Source organism: Bufo bufo, chromosome 2 (assembly GCF_905171765.1).
Source record: "Bufo bufo chromosome 2, aBufBuf1.1, whole genome shotgun sequence".
NCBI classification, from domain to species: Eukaryota; Metazoa; Chordata; class Amphibia; order Anura; family Bufonidae; genus Bufo; species Bufo bufo.
This window is the reverse complement of record NC_053390.1, coordinates 306111145-306130079: the sequence shown is the minus strand read 5'-3', so window position 1 is coordinate 306130079 and position 18935 is coordinate 306111145. Positions and strand designations below refer to the sequence as shown.

The 18935-nt window shown below is 45.9% G+C and overlaps 1 protein-coding gene across 5 annotated transcripts in view; it reads right to left on the bottom strand.

Annotated features, from left to right (window-relative positions):
* The window catches only part of CDH24 (cadherin 24), a 157789-nt gene extending 142632 nt beyond the window's left edge, over positions 1–15157 (bottom strand). For all 5 annotated transcript variants that reach the window (XR_005776218.1, XM_040416868.1, XM_040416866.1 and 2 more), the window contains exons 1-2: positions 14929–15157; positions 10519–10885 (exon numbers count right to left, since the gene is read on the bottom strand). Coding sequence is in view for 4 of the 5 variants with exons in the window: in XM_040416868.1 (XP_040272802.1) it covers positions 10519–10746 (228 nt within the window). In the remaining variant the exon portion in view is untranslated. The remainder of the gene's footprint in view (positions 1–10518; positions 10886–14928) is intronic.
* Between the last annotated feature and the right edge of the window lie 3778 nt (positions 15158–18935).

Sequence of the window (18935 nt, the reverse complement as noted above, 5' to 3'; positions counted from 1 at the left end):
GTTTTTTTATAATGTAATAAAGGATGTATTCATATTTGATGTGTGGTATTGTATTTCTGGCGGTTTATTGGCGTGATAGTTGCATGCTTAAAAAAAGGAGTGAAGACACAAGTGGTTAGTAATAGTTGAAGAGGTGGGTTAGGTCAGGGATAACTTTAGTGGTGTGGTTAGGGATGAGGTGGGATGGGGCCAAGGACACAGGTAGTGAGGTGTGATTTAGAGATTAAGTTGGACAGATTTTCTTCAGTGATGGTGGTACACTGGGTTATGTAGGAAGAGCTCTGAGCAATTGTGTAGAGGGGTACTTGGGGTTGTTGCTTCAAACTTTCTCTTTGGGTTTTGCCAATTTTATCTTTAAAATATGAGGCAAAGTATTTTCAGCTGAGATGAGGAGTGTGGAAGGGGTGATCGGAGTACAGAGTTGAAGGGATTAAACAATTGTTTGGGATTGAGGTAAAGAGATGATATAAGAGTAGATGAAATAGTCCTGTTTAGGTGAGTGCGGACTTGTTTGTATGAGGTGAAGTCTTCCTTGGAGTGAGTTTTCTTTCAGCATCGATCTGTGACTCCGTGAAGATGACCATGATTCGTGTTTGGTCTGTTTGTCTGTTTTTACCCTCCATGTGTCATCCGTAATCCACGCACACTGCTCAGCTGAAAATTAATTTCCAGAGCGTCTCATATTAGTCTTCTGTGAAAAACACAGAAGCCCCATGGATGCTATCCGTGTTGTGTCTGTGATTTTCACAGACCCATAGACTTCAATGGAAGCATCACGGAGAAAAGCAGTGCTTGTCTCTGTGATTTTTTTACTGACCCACAGTCGGTAAAAAATACTGATGTGTGAACAGATACATTAAAATCAATGGGTACGTGTCCATGGAAAATGCGGACAGCAGATGTCCGTGAAAAACGGAAATGTGGACGAGGCCTAAGGATATGGAGAGACTTTCAGGTTTCCTGATGCAGTTTTTGAAGCCAAAGTAGATAAAAAAAAGAGGAGAGGTCGTATCTGTCCTTGTACGTTTCTCTTCTTTTATCATCTAGTTCAGAAAACCTGACCGTCTGGCTGCACCCTAAGAAGTCACATCCCGCTCCCTTGTAAAGCACCTTCATTAACATACCCAATTAAAAAATGTAATGCAAAATTCCTTCTTTAAAGGTCTATTCACACATTACATTTTTCTTGTGGCAATGAACCATGATTTGAGTGCACCATGTGAATAAGCCCGTAGTAGGTATTGTTTTTTTATGCAGTTTTTTTATTGAATGTAATTAGAGGTCACGTGTTAACAACGCATTTCGGCACACTACAGCTACTATAGAGTAGGTGTTGGCAAAGTGCCTGAAAAAATGCCAAGAACTCCAGCATGCTGCATTTTTAAAAAGAAACATGAAAGACCAAAAATGCTACCTAATTAACAAAGAAAGCAGTAGCAAAAAACACACATCATATTTCCCATAGACATCCAGTCCTCCATGCATCCGCCCCCCTTGAATCATATTTCACCTCCTGCCGCACATCCCCCCCCCCCTCTTAGTATCGCCCCAAAACTCCTCCTGGCTCAATCCTTTGAAACATGATTAGGTCCAAGTATTGCTTCTATCTCCAGCCTGCCGCCCCATTTGCCTGCATTGGAGGCGTTTACTATGCTACCTAGCATAGTTCCCTTGCCTCCTTCATTGTGAACCACTACGCGCTGCCCGGTGACATCACCAGACCGGAGGGGCGTGGCTTAGCGCGATCTGAACCGCCCCTCCGAGCACTCTGCATAATGCCTGCAGCTGATGGTGACGTCACCGGGCTCCTTGCGAAGCGGAAGAAGCGGCTTCGCTCTGCAGAAGGGACCCGGTACGTCACTGAATGTGAGAAAAGACTCACTTCCGGCTGAGAATTTGTGTAATGAATACGGGGCATCAGAATAGTATGGGAAAGGTAGGACAGTCATGTAGGAGATATTTATGTCCTTGTTAAACAATTAAACCAATGTCCCCAATCCCGGACAACCCCTTTAACAGCTGGAGCTTGTATTTTTACCACGAAAAAAAACACACATGCAAAAAGTCACTAGAAAACTGTGTGTGAAAGGACTCGTTCATATGATTGAGTTTTCCGTCCGGATACGATGTGTGTAGTGAACACACAGCATCCGGACTGAATCCTGACCATTCATTTCAAGGTCTGTGCACATGAGCGGCGTTTTTCACGCATCATCTTTGCTTTCAGGAAAAATCGCAGCCTGTTCTATACTGTGTGTTTTTCACGCAGCCCAGGCTCCATAGGAATGAATGGGGCATGTGTGAAAAACTAAAGGCATCCGGATGCAGTGCGTTTCTCAGTGATGGTGGCTAGGACAGGGCTCGACAAATCCCGGGCGCCAGGTCGCCATGGCGACCAGGAATTTGGTCCTGGCGCTTGGGTATTTGTCAGCCCGTTTTCAAAGATGCGCTCTCGGCGCGCACCATGGTTTGATGAGCGGCACAGTGGAGGAGAGGAGTCCCTCCCTCCCCACTGTGCGCGGCTGCCGCTGGCCACTAAGAACAGGGTAGGAGGAGGAGGGGAGGGACTGTGGCCACTGCGCCATCAATGAATGTGCCGGCCATATCCCGGCCCCTATGACTGCACGCTGTGATCCGCGCGATTAACCCCTCAGTTGAGGGGTTATTCGCGCGGATCACAGCGTCCTGTCAGAGGTCGGGGGCCGGGTTCTTCAGTCTCGACTCTCTGCATTGGTGGCAGTGGGCAGTTCCGATCGGTTACCATGGCAGCCAGGAGTCACGCTACTGAAGTCCTGGCTGCGATGGTATGTTAGTGAGCAGCATTATACTCACGTGCGCCGTGGCCGCCGGGCGCTCTTTCTTCTGTCTGTGCGGCTCATTGCTATGCTTATAGCATTAGCAATGCGCCGCACAGACCTATGAGAAGAAGGAGCTCCCGGCGATCACGGCGCACGTGAGTATAATGCTGCTCACTAACATACCATCGCAGCCAGGATTTCAGTAGCGTCCTGGCTGCCATGGTAACCGATCGGAGCCCCAGCATTACACTGCTGGGACTCCGATCGGAACTGCCCACTGCCACCAATGATTAAGGAGGAGGAGGGGGACCCTGTGGCCACTGCCACCCATGATTAATACTGGGGAGGGAGGCGGGCTGGGTTTGTTACCAGAGGGGGCTGATAAGAGGGGGGGAGGGGCTGATAAGAGGGAGGCTGGAGGGGCTGATAAGAGGGAGGCTGGAGGGGCTGATAAGAGGGAGGCTGGAGGGGCTGATAAGAGGGAGGCTGGAGGGGCTGATAAGAGAGAGGCTGGAGGGGCTGATAAGAGGGAGGCTGGAGGGGCTGATAAGAGGGAGGCTGGAGGGGCTGATAAGAGGGAGGCTGGAGGGGCTGATAAGAGGGAGGCTGGAGGGGCTGATAAGAGGGAGGCTGGAGGGGCTGATAAGAGACAGGCTGGAGGGGCTGATAAGAGAGAGGCTGGAAGGGCTGATAAGAGAGAGGCTGGAGGGGCTGATAAGAGAGAGGCTGGAGGGGCTGATAAGAGAGAGGCTGGAGGGGCTGATAAGAGAGAGGCTGGAGGGGCTGATAAGAGAGAGGCTGGAGGGGCTGATAAGAGAGAGGCTGGAGGGGCTGATAAGAGAGAGGCTGGAGGGGCTGATAAGAGAGAGGCTGGAGGGGCTGATAAGAGAGAGGCTGGAGGGGCTGATAAGAGAGAGGCTGGAGGGGCTGATCAGAGGCTGGGGGGGCTGATCAGAGGCTGGAGGGGGGCTGATCAGAGGCTGGAGGGGGGCTGATCAGAGGCTGGAGGGGGGCTGATCAGAGGCTGGAGGGGCTGATCAGAGGCTGGAGGGGCTGATCAGAGGCTGGGGGGGCTGATCAGAGGCTGGAGGGGCTGATCAGAGGCTGGGGGGGCTGATCAGAGGCTGGGGGGGCTGATCAGAGGCTGGGGGGGGCTGATCAGAGGCTGGAGGGGGGCTGATCAGAGGCTGGAGGGGGGCTGATCAGAGGCTGGAGGGGCTGATCAGAGGCTGGGGGGGCTGATCAGAGGCTGGAGGGGCTGATCAGAGGCTGGGGGGGGGGCTGATCAGAGGCTGGAGGGGCTGATCAGAGGCTGGGGGGGGCTGATAAGAGGCTGGAGGGGCTGATCAGAGGCTGGAGGGGCTGATCAGAGGCTGGAGGGGCTGATCAGAGGCTGGGGGGGGGGCTGATCAGAGGCTGGCTGCCATGGTCATCTCCCTGCTGTTGTGTGCACAAAGCACAGGACAGCAGGGAGAGTGTAAAGTCCTATTCACCCTAATAGAGCTCTATTAGGGTGAATATGACAAGGGTTCTAGCCCTTAAGGAGGCTAATAGTTATTAAATAAAGTAAAAAAAAAAAAGTTTAAACACCCCCCCCCCCCCCCCCCCAAATATAGAAAACAATATATTGCGATATACATGCTTAAAATTATATCGCAATATAGATTTTATGACGCTGCTCCGCCTGGCTCCTAACTTTTTTAGCTGGCTCCTAGATTCCAAGGAAATTTGTCAAGCCCTGGGCTAGGAGATGTACATATTCTTCAGTTTTTCTTCACGCACCTGAAAAATGCATCCAATCCGGATAGAAAAAACGCACACGCAATCGCAGACAAAAATGACTGAACTTGTATGCAAAACCATGATTTTTCCTGAACAGATCCTGACACAATCCGTATCGCTCGTGTGAAAGAGACCTTAGCGTTTATTCAGACTTCGCAGTAATCTGCAAAATCGTTATACTGCAAAACATATTTTGTATTTTGATGCGGTTCTGTGGTAACAAAGCACTGTCTGAATGAACCGTAATGCTCTGTTCACACCTGCATTGGAGGCTCCTCCACAGAGTCCGTCAAAAATGACAGAATAGCGCAGCATGGTATTGGTCATTGGTGTTGGACATATCATGTGACGGATGCTGCACTGCTGTTATAGTTGCTTCTATGAAGGAACAGAAAAGCAGAAGTAATGTGAATATGGCCTCAGTGTAGGCTTCAGTAGCCTCTTTTTATCCGACCACACAACAGCGTGAGGTGAGAAGCTCAGGTCCAGCCGTGGCATTACCACTGTGTGCACACAACGCTTTCCCCACGGCTGGTTAATGCGTGCTTCATGACTCTGGCCACATGCAGGAGCCTCTCGAGTCACGTGTTTCTGCGCTGTGTGGGTAGATGGACCAGTTAACTACCCTAATCACATAGCTCCACACTTGCGGCAGAGGATTCCGGCAGGCAGTTCCGTCGCCAGAACTGCCTGCCGCATCCGTCAATCCGGATGCAAACGGATGCATTTTTAGACGGATCCGGATGTGGATCCGTCTGACAAATGCATTGCAATACCGGATCTGTCTCTCCGGAAAAACGGATCCAGTATTAATTTTTTTTGCATTTTTAAAGGTCAGACCAGAAAGCTGGATACGTTTGGCCGGAAAACTTAATACTGGATCCGGCACTAATACATTTCAATGTAAATTAATGCCAGATCCGGCATTCCGGCAAGTAATCAGTATTTTTGGCCGGAGAGAAAACTGCAGCATGCTGCGGTATTTTCTCCGTCCAAAAAACGTAAGAGGGACTGAACTGATGCATCCTGAACGGATTGCTCTCCATTGAGAATGCATTAGGATAAAACTGATCAGTTTTTTCTGGTATTGAGCCCCTGTGACGGAACTAAATACCGGAAAAGAAAAACGCTACTGTGAAAGTACCCTTAGGGGCTTTGCGTACCGCTGATATAAACTGCTGCACATTTCCACTGGCTTTTTTACTTGACTCCCTCTGGATCAACACTGAGAATCCCCATAAGCATAGGCTTAACATGATTGATTTTTTGCTCTTCTTCAAACTTCTTAAATAGGTCAAGATATAACAGTCTCAGATAAAGCCGGTGGTGACCATACACTAGGAACATGCATACCAGGATGGGCCATAGTATAGAAAGACACAAGACGCCAGGTATTTCCATGAAGAAATAATATTCACGCAGGATAAAACTCAACACGGCAGATCATTGTAGACATTGTGGGACAGCCCCATACACATAAGATTGTAGGGGGTCCCCGGAGTAATCAGCAGGATCTGCTGAAAACTATCTGATGTGTATGGCTGGCTTGTTTTTAGATGGATCTGTCAGAGATCTTTATGTATGGAGGCCGTTGTGAGAGGAAGGAAAAGTGAAATGAGTCAGCCATGTTTGGTTTTTTCGGCTGATTCTTTTGTTTTTAGCAGCTCCAGAACAGTGCCTTGCAGCCGTTCCCCCTCCCACCTAAATACAGATTAATATGCACTTTCTGCCTAGCTGAATATCCATATTAATTGCATATTAATGGGGGGTGCGCTGTCAATGGTGATAATTGCCAGCCAAACAATTTTCAGCCACCACTTATCATATGCTTTTGGGCAGCTTATTTTAGTGGAGGAGATTATGAAATGAAATTGTTAAGCTGATGAGCTGCATGCAAGAAACGATAGAAACATGGACCATATGCCGTAAGACAGCTTCTTACCTTAAAGGGGTTTTCTGGGACTTTAATACTGATGACCTATCCTCAGGAATAGGCCATCAATATCAGATCGGCGGGGATCCGACACCGACACCGACCCCTGCCGATCAGCTGTACGAGAACGCCGCGCTCTGTGCAAGCACTATCTTCCCTTCATTGTTTACCTGCTCGCCGTCGTAATCGCAGCGGTGAACAGTTGTAATTACAAGACTTTCCACAAAGGATAGGTCATCAATATTAAAATCCTGGAAAACCCCTTTAAACAGAGCCTGTCACCAGTTTTCACCACACTAAACACTGGCTGAGGAGAACAGTATAAGCATACCTTTTGTGGAGCTTTGATCTTCAGGAGTTGTGTAAATATGAACTTTTATTCTGCTAGGTTCTACTCCTGCAAGTGCCCAGGGTGTAGCTTCACTAGGACATGTTCTCTGCATAGAGGTGCTTCAAAGCCTGTCCCCTTTCCTCTGAGTGACACCCGTAGCATCTAACTAGGGGTTCATTACAGCTGTCACTCAGAACAACTCGGAGGGGCTGTGAAGCAAAGAGCACTTTGCAGTGAAGCTCCATCTTTTGTGCACTTGCAGGAGCAGAACCTGGTAGAATCAAACTTAAAGGGGTTGTCCGCTTTTTTTCCTTAGGATAGGTCATCAATATCAAATTAACTGGGGGTCTGACTCACGGCACCCCCGCCGATCAGCTTCCTTCTTTATTCTATTTAGCTGCTCACCGTTGCAACTGCAGCCGTGAAATTACAACTATGGTGTCCCCATCCACTTCAATGGTACGGCTCCCGCCTGTTCAAGTGAATAGGACAGAGCTGTCCCATAGAAGTGAATGGGAAAGCCTTAGTTGTAATTACACTGCTCTCCCCTGCAGGCAAGCAGGTAAACAGAGAAGAGGAGGCAGCGCTTGGTGGCTATGCATACCTCTTAAGTGGCGGTCATGAGGATCTACCTCCAGTCATTTTCATAATGATCACACTCCACAGAAATTCTGTGTCCATTAAAATGTATGTGTGTGTATATATATATATATATATACAGTACAGACCAAAAGTTTGGACACACTTCTCATTCAAAGAGTTTTCTTTATTTTCATGACTATGAAGGCATCAAAACTATGAATTAACACATGTGGAATTATATACATAACAAACAAGTGTGAAACAACTAAAAATATGTCATATTCTAGGTTCTTCAAAGTAGCCACCTTTTGCTATGATTACTGCTTTGCACACTCTTGGCATTCTCTTGATGAGCTTCAAGAGGTAGTCCCCTGAAATGGTCTTCCAACAGTCTTGAAGGAGTTCCCAGAGATGCTTAGCACTTGTTGGCCCTTTTGCCTTCACTCTGTGGTCCAGCTCACCCCAAACCATCTCGATTGGGTTCAGGTCCGGTGACTGTGGAGGCCAGGTCATCTGGCGCAGCACCCCATCACTCTCCTTCATGGTCAAATAGCCCTTACTTTCAAAGTTTTCCCAATTTTTCGGCTGACTGACCGACCTTCATTTCTTAAAGTAATGATGGCCACTCGTTTTTCTTTACTTAGCTGCTTTTTTCTTGCCATAATACAAATTCTAACAGTCTATTCAGTAGGACTATCAGCTGTGTATCCACCTGACTTCTCCTCAACCCCACTGATGGTCCCAACCCCATTTATAAGGCAAGAAATCCCACTTATTAAACCTGACAGGGCACACCTATGAAGTGAAAACCATTTCAGGGGACTACCTCTTGAAGCTCATCAAGAGAATGCCAAGAGTGTGCAAAGCAGTAATCAAAGCAAAAGGTGGCTACTTTAAAGAACCTAGAATATGACATATTTTCAGTTGTTTCACACTTGTTTGTTATGTATATAATTCCACATGTGTTAATTCATAGTTTTGATGCCTTCAGTGTGAATCTACAATTTTCATAGTCATGAAAATTAAGAAAACTCTTTGAATGAGAAGGTGTGTCCAAACTTTTGGTCTGTACTGTATATATATATATATATATAAAAAACGAATGATGAGGCAGCACTTCCAGTATAAGGTGAACGGGTGAATAAAGTTGGGGTTCCTCACCCGTTCACCTTATACTGGAAGTGCTGCCTCATCATTCGTTTTTTATATATTTCGTGGAGGAAGAGCCGACCTCTGTGGGGAGTTTGCACCCGGTACATCTCATCTGACTGTGCTGCTGCACTATTTGTATTTTTATATATATATATATATATATATATATATATATATCTATAACCTAGTAGAAATAAGGCTCATTGCAAACAGATTTCTGTTCCTGTGTTCTAGTGGAGGTTTCAAAATAAAAATGAAATTTACAGCCTCTGTTTCCCACCTGTATGACAGGAGCCGTACTCAATTCAGGTGTGAGTTAGTAGGTTCCAGGCGCCAGTTCTGAACCTCATTGCCACAGGACCAATCACATTCACCAACAGAGAGAAATATGAAACAGATTTTTATGATAGTATCAGTAAAAGGGTGGTCATCAGCAACGTTTTATACTCAATGGTCCTTCTTCAGGCTAGGCTAAGGAGTAAGGAGGAGTATGTGGCGGCTCCATCCAGACAGGTTCTTACAGAACTAGGAGTGCTGGGGGGATGGTGCAGTTTTTACTTCTGGGACACCACCCCTAGCGCTGTAAGCACCTGTCTGGATGAGGTTGCGAAATACTCCTCCTTACTACTTAGCCCAACCTGAAGAAGGACCATTAGGTCCAAAACCTTGCTACTGGCTACCATTTTAAAACATAATAAAACTCTCAAGGAATAAATTGATTTGGTACTTGCAGAAAAAAGTCTGGAGTGCCGTTTCATATTTCTCTTGGTTCATTACCTGTGGCATGCATAGACTAAGAGGGGGTAATCACACTATCCTCAAGCAGTTCCTTTATAGACACATTACAGCAAATGGGAGATCTTTGATGTACATTATTTAGGTAGGGGGTCTTGAAAATCACTGCTTTACAGGACCCCAATTCTCTTTTTGTTGAAATGTGGCTCCAGGAAGAAGTGTGGAGAAAGCATCTTATTTTAGGATAGGGGTCACTGTGAACTTAACAGAGTTGGCCCCATCACTGATCGCACCAGGTAATGTAGGGGGAGATAAGATAACAACAGGGGTGGTTCTTCAGATGGAGTGATATAGTGTCGGGGGAATTTAAAGGAATTAGTCACCACATACCACTATGTCAAGCCTTGTTGCATCCAGATGCTCCCCTCCCTGTCTTCTATGCCACACCAACACTGCTATGATGGACAGGACAGGCAGTTCCTGAAGTCTCGTGGAATAGCGTTCTATACATGTGCAGTAAAGAGATGGAGAATAGAGATTGCCCATCTGCCCGGCAGTCTCCATCCCTTTAATTACACATGTATAGAACAAGACTTCAGGTACTGCCTGTGCTGTCTATCACACCGGTGGAAGCACGGTAGAGAAGACAGATAGAGGAGCCTCTCGGTGCAACACCATCACCCTTCGTTGCACCGAGGGGTAATTTTTCATATTATAAAAAGTGTTTTTTCAGAGGATTGACGGAACATATGGAGATGCCAGAGATATCAAGAGACGCTGCTTACAAGCGCTGATGGATATTGGCGAATGTTAGTGGTATGTGGTGACAGATACCCTTTAAGACAGAGTAGGTGAGGAACAGCAGACTAATTTTGTTCTACATAATGCAGGCACCACTGGCTCCTGGGTGGCGGGGGGGCTGTGGGTCCGCCATGACCTGGTTCAAGTATACTCAACTGTGCTGTATGGTGTTAGAAATAAAGGGTGACAGATTATTTTGGTGTGGTTGACTTTGAAGAGTGGTAGTATAACATATGCATTCTTTATGAATTACATTCCTGAAGGCCTGCCTTGTGTAGTCACCACTATGAAGCATTCCTTCTCACATATGGCATTATGTAAACCCAAGTATAAAATATTTTCAGTGAAATATCAATTTGTGCTAAACATTGGAGCATACTGTCGAAGGAAATACGCCTACTCACCCTTCCAATCAGGACAGGCTCTGGCCCCGCATATTCTTCTATCACAAAGAACTGATTCCAGACCCAGCTACGTTTGGAACGGAGAGGAGGACCAGGGCCCTGAGGTGGGGAAGATGGGGATCCACTGTCTTCACTTAGCCCTGGAGAAGATTCCTCCATGACAGGAACAGTGGAGGAACAGCCCAAAAGTAGTAATGAGAGCAGAGGGCAGAACTGGAGGGCAGGCATGGAGGCCCCGCAATAACTCAATGGGGCCAAAGGTCACAACAGGTCACAACAGACTGCGACTTCTCTGCTGTATGTCAGCGTCTTCCATCAAGTAGAGTCTTTTTAGTTTGGATTGCAACTTAAACCATGAAGCTTGAAACTGGCAAAAATAAAAAAGAGGGAAAGAAAAATCAAATGGATTACAAAGTAAAAGGTATTTTTAAGGGTACTTTCACACTAGCGTTATTCTTTTCCGCCATTGAGTTCCGTCCTAGGGGCTCAATAGCGGATAAGAACTGATCAGTTTTATCCTAATGCATTCTGAATGGAGAGCAATCCGTTCAGGATGCATCAGGATGTCTTCAGTTCAGTCTTTTTGACTTTTCACGACGGAGATGCGGTTTTATCTCCGTCCAAAATCCCGGAACACTTGCCGGAATGCCGGATCCGGCATTTTTCCCATTGAAATGCATTAATGCCGGATCCAGCCCGAGTGTTTCGGCAAAACGGATCCAGCATTGCGGTCTGCGCATGCTCAAACCGCAAAAAATCTGAAAAAAAATAAATACTGGATCCGTTTTTCCAGATGACACCGGAGAGACGGATCCAGCATTTCAATGCATTTGTCATATGGACAGAACTGCCTGCCGGAATCCTCTGCCGCTAGTGTGAAAGTACCCTAATTGCTGTACATAGCTTTTCAGTGATTTACGATATCCAAGTTTTACACATTTCTTTTTTTCATACAAACTGTAAACCTCAAATGTGCTATACTCAGCCCATAAACTCTGATGATCAATGACACGTATCACAAACAATGGCTGCTGGATCTTCCAGACTCCACGAGAAATGCCAACCATATTACCGTACATAATAATCCATTTATTCACACGCTGCTTTATCATACATCTGTATTGTCCAGATGAGTCAGACAGGTGGGGGAAGGGAGCCATGTCTGGCAGAGGCTATCAGCAATTCGGGTTAATCTGTAAAGTGGGCATCTTGTGCTGTTCCACTGCCTTCGTGTCCTCTTAGTCATCTGTATCTAGGATGGATCTAATATGGTCACCATAACGGTCACCCCACTTCCAGAGTCCTGAATAATAAGCATATCTAGCTATGCAAAAAGACGGTGGGATTGGGGGTAACCAAACACATTTGTCGGCGTTTCAGAAAGAGCTTTAAGCGTCCATTCACACGTCCGCAAAATGGGTCCGCATCCGTTCTGCAATTTTGCGTAACAGGTGCGGACCCATTCATTTTCAATGGGGCCGCAATGTGCTGTCCGCATACGCATTTGCGGATCAGCACTTCCGGATCCGCACTTCCATTCCGCAAAAAAATAGAACATGTCCTACTCTTGTCCGCAATTGCGGACAAGAAAAGGCATTTTCTATGAGAGTGTCGGCGATGTGCGGTCCGCAGAATGCGGAACGCACATTGCCGGTGTCCGTGTTTTGCGGATCCGCAAAACACATATGGACGTGTGAATGGACCCTAACGGTGTATACTTGAATTATAGATTGCAGGCTTATTTTACTTTTATGATCTGTCAGTTAGGCTATAAGGGTATGATAGCTGTGTGAGAGTCCGATCACTACCAAGAATGAAGGACCCTCAACAACCAATTCTCATTCTTCATAAAAATAAAATGGGATTATCCAAAACAGCCAGATGATTTAGACGTTCCCATTCACGGCGAATGAGACTGCCGTGTCTTAGATCCTCTTAGTAACAGGGGGCCCACACTTTGCATACTTTCATAAACTTTCTAATTCACAGGTCATAAAAGTGAAATAAAGGAGGCAACCGATTGACAGTAAAGGTTGGCTCCAGAACTCCCATCTACTGGTAATGTTATGTCAGGGAGGGAAACGGTTTAGTACATAACACTCTTGCAGATATAAACTACAAAGGGAACTCATGTGAGTAGATCCATTGTGTGCTGCACCGGCGCTATTGTTTCTTCGTCTCACCATCGGCTCTTCTACCTCCTGCATCTCTGCAGGCCTGATATTTCATGTGAGAAGGTTCTGACTTCTATGCTACCTCTGCTTCTCCCACAGACCATAGGAGGCTATGTTTTGGTCTTTTTTCTGACTATGTCATCGTCTGATATGATTCCCACTGTTCCTCTGTACCGTCTCCCCATTGAGCTCCCCCCCTTATGTACAACTTATTTCCCCTGTTTGGATTTTGCTGCGTACAAATTGTACCATCTGTCTCTCCTCTTCACTTCTCCTTCCCCTTCTCCCCTCGCTTCTCCTCTCTTCCTCTGTCTCTTTGTATGCCCGTCATGTTCAACACTTTACGCTTTACTGCAATAAGAAGAGGATAAGAAATCATAGGGAGAGACTGAGAGAGGAAAAGGAGGGGGAGAAAGAGGGATAGATAAAGATACCAGTAAGGAAGAACAAAACAAATGGGCGAGAGGGAGAGAAAAACAAAGATCATGATGAAGGTGGAGGGGGGGGGGGGGGGGACAATAGGGGTGAGGGCACAAGATTGCTAGAAGACAGCAGCTTGCCTGGACGCAATTTGTGCCACTGCAGAAGTTCTGTGGCTCTGAGGGACACCCATGACCATCTGGTGACACGTCTCAGTGATGGCAACACATCTCCTGCAGTCCCTCATAGGGTACTCTAGCAGGTGACCAGAATTTAAACAAGTCACAGTAGCCGTCGCTGCGTGTATCCTATGGAGTTTTATGGAGTCACATACTAGGATGTGGGTATTACTTTAGAAATATCCAGTCGTCCTTCTCCTCCAAGCTCAGATATTTCATTGTCCTTCTGTCGGAGTCTTCTCCTCGCCACCACTGTTTTTTAATGCCACCCTCCCGCTATCTCTATTCCAACTGCTTGTAAAATTCATGTCTCTTTTCCCTGTAGGGTTCAGCGGATTATTCTAGGATGGTGAATGCTGGGTATTAACTTCCACATATAAAATACGATTTCTCCTGCCTCTGCATCTGTGCATCAGACGAATTAAACTCTTAAATATACATGTCAGGTGGATCGTCTGCCAAGAAGTGTGTGCCGAATGTGCTACGTGAGGCACTGATCATCTCCGAACCAATCCCTTCACCTGTCTGACTGCTCCCAAAAACTCCTTCCAGAACCCCATTTACGGTTCCCATCTTTCCTTTAAGTGCGCCCCGTAATGAACCATTAAGCCATTTGCTGCATATGATCCCATTCTTCAATTACATCTCCCAGCACCTTCTTTTATCTCTCTTTTTACAATGCATTATATTGCTTCAGCGCATTTTGCTGCGATTCTTCCATTACTTATTATACCGCTCCACAATCCACCCTCTAACTCTCCAATGGCTCCACATAAATTCTCTAATCGCTCCACAATCACATGTTCGCCTGCGCTTATAGCCCAGCGAACCCCTCGCCATACATATATACGCGCCACGCCATGGGTTGTCACCGATAGCCCCTCCTCTTTGATGCCTGTCCGTCGAGCTGGACATGCTTATCATTAGGCTGAAGATATACAATATACGACTTATTGATCATATCTACGACCTCATGCCGGGAACATGGGATAATTACTTCATTCTGATTAATGGGCAATCAAGATGGAGCAACTGTCCTAATGAGGCATCTGCCACCTTTAACCCAGGTCATCTACATGGCGCCCAGCAGAAGAGGCGGGAGTAGCGCATACTATACGTCGCCTTCTTAACCAATCACAAGTGTTTTAGACTTCTTGCTGGCAGGGAATGTACTGAACCCCCATCTGAATTTGGTTCTACAGATGGCCCTACGTTATACTAGTGCTGAGTGGCACTTTGATGCAGCAAAGGGGCAATTCTGGTGACAAATGCCCTGTGTCATCTGATGGGTGGCTCATTGGTGCCCATATTGCCCTTTACCATAGAAGTCCACCTCCTAGTAAATAGAACTTTCTCTACCGCCCCCTGTCAGTGAACCCCTCCTCCTGCTGGTGCACAGTGTATGTGAATGCAGACAGCTGGATACTGTGTTACATGCAGTCCCATGTAAGTGCCATGTTGATGTATGAACTATGCCCACATGCACGCGTACCGCACGCCCACACCGCGCTGCCTACTCAACCTGTGCCCGCGTCGGTGCCCTCTACTTCTGCCCAGTACCCACTCACACACGTGTTGGCGGGCACATACATGTACACACATGACCGTCACACACTCAGCCAGAAGTTTGAACGCACCGTGTAACTCCAGACTTGTGAGGAAGACCGCGCCAGAGACCTCTGCAGAGACTGCTCGCCCGCCACAGAGACCGCTCCAGCTGTCAGGCAGATGTGAGAGAGCCCGGGAAGAAGACTGCTGCAGAGACTGCTCCACATCTACAAGAGGCTGCCGCCGCCGCTGCTGCAGAGACCATGTGATAAGGAGGCACAGACAGTGTGAGGGCAGAGACAGAGAGACGGGCACACAGGTTCCTGCAGATGCTGCCCTGGTTTTAGAGCGAGTGATGCTGAGAATACGAGTTGACATACACTCCCCCCCAAATAAAATCCCCTGCACTCCCCCTCCTCCTTCTAAGTCTCTCTCTTTCTATCTCTCCTCCTCTTTCTTCCTCTTTCTCCTTTCCTTTAATACAAGAGGACACAAAGAACAGAGAGAGACACAGACAAAGTGACAGCCACAAAGCAGAGGGGCAAGAGATAAGCAGACAGCAGCAGCAGGACGTGGAGACCACGGATGGATGGATAGATAGATAGATAGATAGATAGATAGATAGATAGATAGATAGATAGATAGATAGATAGATAGATAGATAGATAGATAGATAATACAAGGATAGATAGATAGATGATACAAGGATAGATAGATGATACAAGGATAGATATTAGATGATAGAAGGATAGGACTTTCACACTAGCGTTTTTCTTTTCCGGCATAGAGTTCAATCAAAAGGGCTCAATACCGGAAAAGAACTGATCAGTTTTATCCTAATGCATTCTGAATGGAGAGCAATCCGTTCAGGATGTTATCAGTTCAGTTACTGAACGGCGTTTTGGATGGAGGAAATACCGGAGCATGCTGCTGTATTATCTCCGTCCAAAATTCCGGATCATTGAAATGTATTAGTGCCAGATCCGGCATTAAAAATACCGCAATGCCGTATCCGTCCTTCCGGTCTGCGCATGGAAACGGATCCGTTTGTCCATATGACAAACGGAGAGACGGATCCGTTCTTGCAATGCATTTGTGAGACGGATCCGTCTACCAATGCTGTCCGTTTGCATTAAAGATTGCCGGATCGACGGAACTGTTTGCCGGATCACTCTGCCACAAGTGTGAAACTAGCCAAAGACAGATATTAGGCTACTTTCACACTCGTGTTTGGTGTGAATCTGTCTTGTATCTGCACCAATAATGCAAACGCTTGTATCTGTTAATAACGGATCCGTTTGCATTATTCATTCAAAAAAAGTCTAAGTCAAAACGGATCCGTCTTGACTTACATTGAAAGTCAATGGGGGACGGATCCATTTTGTATTGCACCATATTGTGTCCGTCCCCATTGACTTACATTGTAAGTCTAGACGGATCTGTTTGGCTCCGCATCGTTAGGCGGACACCAAAACGCTGCAAGCTGCGTTTTAGTGACCGTCTAAAAAACGCAACGGAGACCAAACGCAGCCAAACTGATGCATTCTGAACGGATCCTTATCCATTCAGAATGCATTGGGGCTGAGCTGATCCGTTTTGGGCTGCTTGTGAGATCCCTGAAACGGATCTCACAGGAGGACCCAGAAACGCCAGTGTGAAAGTAGCCTTAGATGGATGGATAGATGATAGAAGGATAGACTGATATTAAATGGATGGATAGATAGATGATACAAGGATAGATAGATATGAGATAAAGTGATGGGTGACTGGGCTTAGTGAATGGGCATCTGACATGGCTGGTTGTGGATGCATTGGGACTCTGGGGCACAATCTACCAGTATACAAGGACTGGAGTAGGGGCTAGTGACGGGATCCGCAGTACAGTAATAAAGCGTTGTGTTAGCCCGGCATGCCAGCACATGATGTAGAGGAGAACAGAGGAGGGTACTCGTCTTTGTATGAGGGCAGAAAAGTGTCCGCAGAATCTTCTGTATTATACGTGGCATATGTCGCTGAGAAGAGTCCACAGCGTTGGCATATTAGCGTGGACACATTCCCTGCTAGAGTGGGCAGCTGGTGGGAAAGTAAGGGGATTCCTATAAGTATTCTTATCAGACTCACAAAGGGTTATACAAAATGGAATCACTCTTGAAATCGTGGTTGAGTGCGAGAGTCTCACATCATGCTTGTCTAGCTTCATCCAAAGCACAAGGACTGTAAAACCATACGTTTTAAAGGGATTTCCCCACAAATGAATATGAATTTGTTCTGTTACATCTGTCACAAAGCAAGTTTTCAACTAAATACTTAAAGGGGTGGTCTCTCAAGTTAAATTAGCCACCTGATTTTGCTTAAAATAAGGAAAATCAACTCACCTACTAAGCGTCCCTCTGTTCCAGCAATGAGGGTACAGTCCCCTCTGCTTTAGGTCCCCTGTGGATCTACTAGCTAAAAAGTGATGTATTTGTACATAGGGACAGATTTATCATTAGCTCAAGTCAAAAAAATAGAGTGAAAAAGTTGAATTTTTTTTAGCAATCGCTAAAACTGTGCGGAAATTTGCGACATTTATTGGCTCTCCACTATGCTCGCCAGTTTTCTGAAAGTGGGCGTGTTTTCTTATGTAAATTAATCTCTAGACAGATTTACTATTGCGACAATTTAAAAAGTCTCAAAAATTGTGCAATTTCACTCCAGTGAGGACCATGCTTATCTTATGCGACTTTTTCATAAAGACGTGCGACTTTTGTAAAGCCGCTTACTGAAGCATAAACTGCTACCGTCAAACCACATTTATCACGGTATTAAAGGACCATTAATAAATCTGACAGCCAAAAGTGACTTTGGACATATGTAAAAGTGGAGTAAGATGTAAGTGAAATGATAAATCTGTCCCTATAGTGATTTTTTTTTCTTTATTTTTTTGTCTGCCTTGTATGTTTAGTGGTATCGGTCCTAGTATGCATTTTTATTAAAAAAAATTTGCAGTATTTGGACACCTTTGACAGGAAAAACTCATTTTTATGTAGGTAATTAGTTTACTTGAGTTAAAAAAGTTGTACTAATTTTCAGGCTGAAGTCTTCATTTCTTCATTGCTTTATTAATTTTCAGACCTCCCGATATTTAGTCTGCAACCTGCTTCTAGTTTCAGACTTTTCTCATGTTTGCATGTCCTTCCCAGTAATACATGCTGGATGCGAGATCTGTGTGTCCAGAATGCTGCTGTCTTCACTAGCTGACATGTACCAGCACAGCTTTATTCCTGGAATGATTTCCTCTTCTACAGTGTATATATTGATTGACACTAATGCTGCCTGTTTGTGTGTTTTTTCTTCTCCTCGCATTCAGATTCTGCAGTGCTCCCACTCCCATTCAGATTTTTTTGCAGAGTAGCGGTGCATTGCAAAAGGGGTTCACAAATGTGTTTTTATATGGTAGTATGGGTTTCATGTATTTCTGTGCACATGGAATTAATAAGCCATATTCACAGCCACCACTAGATGGGGCTGGTGTCAGCCCTTCTATATAGAGAGGAGGAGAGAGAACATTTTAGTCAGTCAGTGAGTCTAGTCTGAGACAGCAGAGAAAACAGATGCAAAATGCAGAGCTGACATACCAGCTAAAAGGGCAACAGCAAACCCACAAAAAGCAGGCCAGAAGAGAGAGAGAGGTGCAGACTAGAAGTTCTGTAGAGTAAGCTTATAGGGCCCAATTTATCATAGGTGTACACAAGTTTTCTGGCATGAGGAATTCACAAACTGCATGTTTGTGACTTTTTCAACACCACTTGTGCATAAATTTAGCGTTATGGTATCTAGCAGGAGCCTATTGACTATAATGGCACCCGGCGGTAATCTGGATGTTTTTTGGCATGAGTGGTGGGATTCAGACGGACAAAAGCTAGTGCAAGCATCGTTTTTTTTTATCCAGACAAATCCCGACATTCATGCCGGAAAACGGCCAGATCCCTGCCAGGTCCCATTATAGTCAGTGTGGTCTGGCTGGATACGATGAACTCCAGCAGGTTGTCCCTTTGCCGGAACAGCCAGCCAGATACCTAATAGCGCATATGTGAAAGTAGCCTAAGATTATTTG